This window comes from Castanea sativa, chromosome 1 (genome assembly GCF_040712315.1).
Source record: "Castanea sativa cultivar Marrone di Chiusa Pesio chromosome 1, ASM4071231v1".
In the NCBI taxonomy this organism is placed as follows: Eukaryota; Viridiplantae; Streptophyta; class Magnoliopsida; order Fagales; family Fagaceae; genus Castanea; species Castanea sativa.
Window position 1 is genome coordinate 721,392 of NC_134013.1, and position 8,027 is coordinate 729,418.

The window sequence follows — 8,027 nt, forward strand, 5'->3', positions numbered from 1 at the left end:
ATAACTTCAATTAACCTTTGTTGATACATTGAGATCATCATTGGAGCTGAGAACTAAATGAGGTGTTTACAAATGATTCTTTTTACTCAACCTACATTCTCAAATTCAATATTAAGTGTGCCATTTTCAAACAACTACATCTCATTCATTTCAAATCCAAATTGTGTCAAATCTATGTTCATTTTAAAATTTTGGATGTCTACTTACCAATGAAACAATTTTCACATAGAAATTCATTATAGTGGGAAAGATAAGGAAAAAGATCATCAAATTCTCATATTTAAGCATATTAAAATTTAGTTGTCTCTGAGCAACTTTTGGCCCAAACTCAAACCTATATAGTATTGTAGAAGCCATTTTAGAGTTCACATAAGACTGATATCACATACATGGAGAATACAAGTGTGTATAATTTACTAAATGTATAGATGCAAAATATCAATCATAAGATATGTTATACAATGCAATTGATATTATGCTTGACTATCGAGCCTCTAACACGGTATTAGTAATTTCATTGACTGAGGATGGCTGGTTCTTGCTTGACGAAGGTGATTTTTTTCCTACAAAGAAACCTACCTCTTTGGGTTCAGGTAATGAACCCTCACTGTGCAACAGCATAACCACAGATGACATATTTGGCCGATCGTCATGATGTTGTTGCAAACATAAGAAACTAATATGAAGGCAACGTATAATCTTCGATTGGATGCCAACGTCCTCTAAGCAAGTATCAATCAGTTCTAAAGGCCTACCTTCTTTCCATAATTTCCATGCCTAAAATATTTAAAAATTCTCAATCATTTTTTGTATCAGTATATGTAAGATAGAGGATGAAATTTGTTGAGAACTCACATGTTCAACAAGGCTTAGACCATGGTCTAGATGGAACCAGGCTCGATTTTTCTTTCCACTTATTATCTCCAACAACAATATTCCAAAACTAAAAACATCAGATTTTACTGAAAATATACCATTAATTGCGTATTCAGGTGCCATATAACCACTGCAAAAACATCATTAAGCATTAAAATATTTGATTAAAAAAATGTCAACAATAAAACATGTTGAGAATACGTACTATGTTCCAACCACTCGTCTTGTGTTTCCTTCAGTCTGATCTCCACCAACAATTCTAGCCATACCGAAGTCAGAAATTTTTGGAATCATCTTACTATCAAGTAAAACATTGCTAGCTTTGAGGTCTCTATGTATAATTCTCAATCTAGAATCTTCATGAAGATAGAGAAGCCCTCGCGCAATCCCACGGATAATGTTAAAGCGCATAGACCAACCCAAAACTTCAGCTCTTGTTTGATCTGAAAAGTTTCTCATTTATGTTAATACTAAGTTCAACATGAATAATGAAACAAGAAATTGGTATTTCTACAAATAACAATGAAAACTTTCATGGAGTTTGGTAGAAATTATTTGTTTTAGAGAAGTTCAAACCAAAAATGTAGGATTCCAAGCTTCCATTGAGCATATATTCATAGATTAGGATTTTCTCATCTCCTTCAATGCAATAGCCCAAAAGCCTAACAAGATTTCGATGCTGCAATTTGGCGATTAGTATAACTTCATTTTTAAACTCATTCAATCCTTGTCCAGAACTCCGTGAAAGCCTTTTCACAGCAATTTCTTTTCCATCTACTAGTGTACCCTGAAATTTCAAATATGCGAGTTTTTTATTTATTTATTTATTGAAGTTGAGTATGGTAAGAATTGCTTTTTTGTGATCTTTATAAAAGCATGCTGCAGAGTTACCTTATATACAAGTCCGAAGCCACCTTGGCCAAGCTTGTTATTACTTGAAAAGTTGTCAGTGGCAGTGGCTATGGTAGCTAGGGTGAAGAATGTGACCTCCATGTCTTCACTTTGGCCTTCAATGTTTTGGTCTATCATCACATTATTCTCCAATTTCTCTGCTAAGATCATGATGGGCTTCACATTATACATAAGAAATAAGAATAGGGCAATTGTTTTAGACCCACTTGTTAATTACACAACAGAATTATTATTTGATTTCAAATCATCTAAATTTGGTGATCCAAAATATCAATATCAATAATCAAAATATAATAAGTGACCAAGTCATAAAGCAAAATAAAATAAAATAAAACTATAAATGCATAAGACACGTAGATTGTGTTTGACATTGGCTTAAAAAGTCTGTTTATTTTATTTTATTACTATTTGGCTTATTTTTGCTACCATTTAGCTTATTTTTTATATTATTCATGGGTCCCATTGCACTTTTTGATACAACTCATGAGTCTCACTATACTATTTCAACTACTTTTTAAGTTTATCTACAATGCTTTCAACAAAAAATTTTCAATTTCAATTAAATAAGTTATTCCCAAATAGACTTGTAATATAATTTTGAAGTGAAGAAACCTATGGAGAACACTCTAAAGGAAAAAAGGACTATATGTGTAAACTACTCCCACTAAGGCAATCAACTAGAAAAGGATGTGTTTTACAGTCTTGAAAAAAAAAAATTGTACCTGGCTTTAATTTCCCAATAGATAACTTCTGCGACTCACAATAGCTTTAAAACTTTGAGCTTCTTCCTATATGGATTCCTTCAACTCCTTCATGAATGGCAGGTCTATGTAAATTAACTAGAACCTTTGGTGCACTCCAATTAAGGTACCTCCTTGAATATTTGATCTACAGTCAACTCACTAGAAGAAATGCCATGTGGTTTTGAACTTTGGATCACAAAATTTTATAAAACTACTAGGATTCTCTCAAGAAAGCTCATGGATGAAAGGCATGGTTTTTTCACTAAAAGTGTTGTGCTAGTTTCTGCCTTTCCAACTTTACTGGAAATCTTGCATAAGATAGTATAAATTGGTGTTTACATATACGGTTATTATCCTAATCAAAACAAAGATTTAGATTATTTTTTGTGATACTCGTTTAATGGGCCATTTCAACCCATCTTTTTTTTTTTTTTTGAGCAAATTTCAGCCCATCTATATTTAGTAGCTTGAGTCAACCTCTTGGTCCCCCCGCTTTAGGCCACAACATATTTTAGCCTTACCATTATTTTGCAAATTTTATTCCTTACCATTATTTTTCTTAAGATCAAATGGCTAAACTTCACAGCTTTTCTTGTTCAACATCTTATTAGCTACTTTGTACGTTTCTAAAAGTTCAATTAAACAATCTTGAAATATCTTTTCCAAAGTGGGTCAGAGAAAGAAATATTACCTCTGAAGTTTGTCCTTTTGCTAATGCAGTAGAGAATCAAGAGCACCCCACAAACGACCGCAATTGCAACCACAACTATCACTATAACCTTCATCTTTTGCTTGTCTTTCTCCTCTTTATGATTGACTTTGCAGAAGAAAAGCAAAAATATTTTAGTAATGCAATAAAATAGATGGAAACAACAAAGATTATAGCTTCAATGGCATGTAAAAATATAAATTAAAGAGCAATAAAGACCATAGGCCTATTACCTTGCTCTGAAGCAGGCATTCGAATATATACATCCTGCCTATAAGCATCCTGCCCATTAGCTGCAAGCAGTCTAATATCAATTAGATCCCCAAACCACATGGCGCAACCACTTCCTCCATTTTTAATATCTGAGTTTGCATAAGCCGTACAGGAACAGTTGTTCAAACATTTGACTCTGCATTCGTTAAGAATCATACTTCCGTTCACCCAGGAATACGTGGTATCTGGCATTTTGAGCCCAACAAATTTAGCAAACCCAATATTATCTTTATCCTCGCAGCTCAATTGGGTAATGCGTACACATCCCTTAGACCACTCATCTGGGTTCCATGTATCTGGTGACTTATGCTTGAATCCTTCTACACATTGACAGATAGGTAACTTACCAATGATACAATTTCCATAAGGACCACATAAATTATAGGTGTCACATATGTCTTTTGGTGAAGAAATGTATGTGGTCCATTTTTTATCTGCTTCGACCCATATGTAGCGCTCATATGAGGATGCATTTTCGTTCAAAACTGCTCTTGAGATTACAGAATTTTTAATCAGGTGGAATATGTAGTATACCTCATCGCTGTTGATGACAAAATCGTAGGTGTAAACCTGATTGTCGTTCAAGCCTGGTACACCGCTGAAACCAAGGCCATTCCATGGTCCGGTTCGTAAGAACTTCTTGGTGCCTTTCTTTGCGACTATTTCAGGGTAATTATGAAGTTCAACCCCCCAACTCAGTTCTCCAGGAGACGGGTCATCTGGACTCTTCCATGCAGATAAGCGCCGTTCCAGACCAGTCTTTAGGTCCCATCCAATCTTCATTCCTGGTAGCAAAGTATCAGAAGGGTAGTCAAAGCTTTGCCACAAATATTTTTCTGGGTTTTCTTCCTTCTCTTCTCTTAATACTAGATTTCCTGAATCTAAAAGCTGGACTATTGGATTCCAGGCCTTTTTAGTTGAGTTTGCCGACCAAGCAACTGTTCTATTCTGGCCGAGAAGAACAAGACTACCTGAACTGTTTACCATCAACATGCCAGACGAGTCGTTTATTGGATTGAGCCGGTTTGCTACCCAAACAACCGTTCTACCTGGGATATTGTTGTACCATATTCCCAAGTAACGGTTATCGGAATTACCAGGACTAAAGAACCCCAGGGCAAAGCTTCCATCTCTAGAGACCAGGGTCATGCCCTCAGTGAGGAATTCGGATTTTGAGATGCTGTCAGCAGCATCCGACAGTACAAAGAAGAAAAGAAGCAAACTCGAACTCAACAACAACAACACAAAAGCAAAGATGTCCATTGCTTCCTGTTGTTAGAGCTCTTAGCCAACATTTTAAAGTTAGGCCTATTATAATGAGCAAAGACTAGATCATGGAAGGCCATGCGTTGACTCAGAAGGGTGATATAAAATCAGTCTATTTACGGCGCCATATCCATAGTTAGCGCATTCGTCATACGCATGTTGTTCTTCTTTTGAAGAATGACTGGCTTGTTAGAGAACTCCACATTTTTTTGTGAACCAAAAATTTCTTGTATTTATTAGTCGCAGTCGCAGATGTCGTATTTTTGGAAAGGTGACTAGGTGAGCACTAAAAGATTTGAAATTAAGGAGAATTATAGTACCAGTTGCGTTTATTTTCACCGCAATACCATATTAATTTGGGAATTATAATATTGTTCCTGCAATGTAAATTTATATACATTACAAATACAATGTAAATGAATAATTTCCCTGTAGAAATAACATATCCTCTTCTCTCATCAATCTATATATATTTAAAAGCTGAAGCGTAACATTTATTATTACTACGCTCCTTTTGAGTCACATCAGCAGCCACATCATCTACCTATTTATCATTTTTCTCCACTACTTCCAATCATAATTTTCCTTTTACCCTTTCATCTCTCCACTACTCTCAACATTTATGTCACTCTTCATCTATCCCTTCCTCTTCCTTTTATTTTGGCTTTTCTTATCCTCGTACTATTACTATAAATATGTCATTCTCTCTTCCATTCTATACATATTTTCTCACATGAAAAATGTTGTTACCCTCTCTCTCTCTCTCTCTCTCTCTCTCTCTCTCTCATGTTTTATTTTTGTGTCAATTTTTTATTTATTGTATCTCTACTTTAGATTGATGAAATTATGTGTTCTTTAGAGAATTTTACTCTAGGTTGATGAAGTTTGTTTTTGTGTTTTTAAGTTATTACCCATTTTTTTCTATGTTTGTTAAATGTTATTTTATTGCTTTTAAAGATAGTTTACAAGAATGTTATGTTATTCTATTATATAGCATGGCTTGATTATTTGGTGTTTGACTAATGACTATATTTTTTGTTTTGACGCTTCTTCTTCTCATTTTATTTTCTCTCTCTTTAAAAAAGGCAACTGTTCTCTCTCTCTCTCTCTCTCTCTCTCTCTCTCTCTCTCTCTCTCTCTATATATATATATATATATTATTTATTAATTTTTGAAACTTTGCTTGAGGTTGATGAATCATTGTATTTTTTTTTTGTAATACTATTTTGGGTTAATACGATTTGGTAGTGTGTTTGATTTTTTAAGTTTTCCATCACAAGTCTTCTCTTCTCCTCTTATAACTTTTGTTTGATTTTTTTTTTTGGACATAATACTTAGTTATTTTGGAAGTGAGATTTTGAATTTATATCAAAATACAATCTTAACTATGTATTTAAATGTGTCTATCAACTATTAAAACCGCCCAAGATGAATATGTATAGACACTATTTTTTTTTAATTTTTTATTGATTTATTATTTAGTTATAACATTAAAATTTAAGTGAATGAATATGTAAAGATAAAACTACCTAAGATGAATTTGTAAAGCCAATATAGTTATATATTTAATATTGTCAAAGAATTAAAAGTTAAAAAATAAATAATAAAAAGAATAATGATATGGCCAATGATGTGGAGGATGTGAAGGCTCAATAGGAGCATAGCAACAAAAATACGATATGAAGATTCAGTTAAAGGAAATTAAATCTTAATAAATGAAATATGTAGTAAAAAAAAATTGTTAGATCCCATTCTCTTTATGTTGTTATACAAATTATTTTCTTTTATTTCGATAGCTAAAGTGTTCAATTTTAGACATAAGTCTACTTTTTTTCCTACATATTATTTTAAATATTAAAATTATAATATGGTATAATCTCTTTGGAATGTCTAAGAAATATGCAGTTCCAATCTCATGTATCTACATTAGTAAACAAAACCCAATCAATAGTTCGAAGTTACTCCTACTATAAGAAAAATTATAAATATAATAATCTTTTTTTAAGAGAATGAAAATTTTGAATAATACATTTGAAACTCAAATAGTTTAGTTGTACAAGAAAGACAAATTAGGAAAATATATCGCACAATAACATAGTTTATCAAAATATGGACTGCCTAAAAATGAATATTATCAATAGAAAAATCCAAATAATAAAATGATGATATATTTTTTGAGATAGATAAATGAAAATTATTTTTAGAAATTCTTTAATTTTTTGGGAGAACAAATTATTTTCTACAAAATTTAGAGAACAAATTAATTATATATTATAACATGATTAAAATATAATTATCTATTCTCATTCATCGCATGAGTCTGCGATTAGTATATATATATAAAAGCAGAGACCTCATGTGAGAGTGCATGAGGTCCTGCCATGTGGCACTCTAATATTGCATTCAACATTTTTTACCTTTTTTCATTAAGTTTTTTTAACTGTTACCCAATAGATCATAGTAACTTATTTTTACTATTATATAAATTTAGTATTTTTTATCTCTTTTTATTAAGTTTTTTTTACTGTTACCCAATAGATCATAATAACTTCTTTTTACGGTCCTACCACGTGGCACTCTAATATTACATTTAATCTTTTTTTACCTTTTTTCATTAAGTTTTTTTAATTGTTACCCAATAGATCATAGTAACTTACTTTTATTATTATATAAATTTAGCATTTTTTTACCTCTTTTTATTAAGTTTTTTTTACTGTTACCCAATAGATCATAGTAACTTATTTTTACTATTATATAAAACATGGGCTGTTCTTGACAATTAGACCCATTTGACCAAAATTAATTCACTATAAAATAAACTACCTTTTAAAAGTAGACCAAACCTTATGAAAAACTCAAGTCAATTCTTACCTTACATATTATGACCCAAGTTTGACCCTTCCCACGTGTAAATCATAGCAAAAACTCTTACCCTCTTACAAACTCTCTTCTTCCTCCCCTACGTATAAGTGATACTTCTAGAAAATCTCATCCTCATGAAATCATGTCTTCATTTTTCCCCAATTTCAATTCAATATGCTTTTGTCTATTAATAATGTTCTATGCAATTTATGTAGATAAATTCTCTGTCATCGACCAGTGCAACAAAAATATATATAAATCTTAAGATCCCTGAGGTTGCTAAAATAATTGACAAGTGCAAATTTCTAAAATTTATAATAACAAAAAAGTCTAATAAATATCATATACTATCTCACAAAATGCCATTAACTTAATATTTTCTTTAA

General features: G+C 31.9%; 1 protein-coding gene across 2 annotated transcripts; it reads right to left on the reverse strand.

The window, feature by feature from the left end:
• Positions 1 to 256: 256 nt before the first annotated feature.
• On the reverse strand, positions 257 to 4,791 carry LOC142635345 (G-type lectin S-receptor-like serine/threonine-protein kinase At4g27290). 2 transcript variants are annotated; one of them, XM_075809579.1, is made up of 7 exons: positions 3,474 to 4,791; positions 3,223 to 3,348; positions 1,768 to 1,925; positions 1,453 to 1,663; positions 1,082 to 1,319; positions 856 to 1,006; positions 257 to 777 (listed from the first exon to the last, which is right to left on the reverse strand). In XM_075809579.1, exons 1-7 carry the CDS (start codon positions 4,774 to 4,776, stop codon positions 484 to 486), a joined length of 2,481 nt encoding a protein of 826 aa, XP_075665694.1. In that variant the 5' UTR covers positions 4,777 to 4,791; the 3' UTR covers positions 257 to 483. The 2 variants fall into 2 exon arrangements, with proteins under 2 accessions (XP_075665694.1, XP_075665654.1); XM_075809539.1 differs by having other exon boundaries at positions 1,768 to 1,928.
• Positions 4,792 to 8,027: the final 3,236 nt, after the last annotated feature.

What these genes read in the sequence shown, in the direction of transcription:
- LOC142635345 (XM_075809539.1), bottom strand. Translation starts at nt 4,776, where the DNA reads ATGGACATCTTTGCTTTTGTGTTGTTGTTGTTGAGTTCGAGTTTGCTT. An exon ending in AATGCCTGCTTCAGAGCAAG is followed by an intron (nt 3,349 to 3,473) that starts GTAATAGGCCTA and finishes TCTTCTGCAAAG; the next exon opens with TCAATCATAAAGAGGAGAAA. An exon ending in GTCTAAGCCTTGTTGAACAT is followed by an intron (nt 778 to 855) that starts GTGAGTTCTCAA and finishes TAAATATTTTAG; the next exon opens with GCATGGAAATTATGGAAAGA.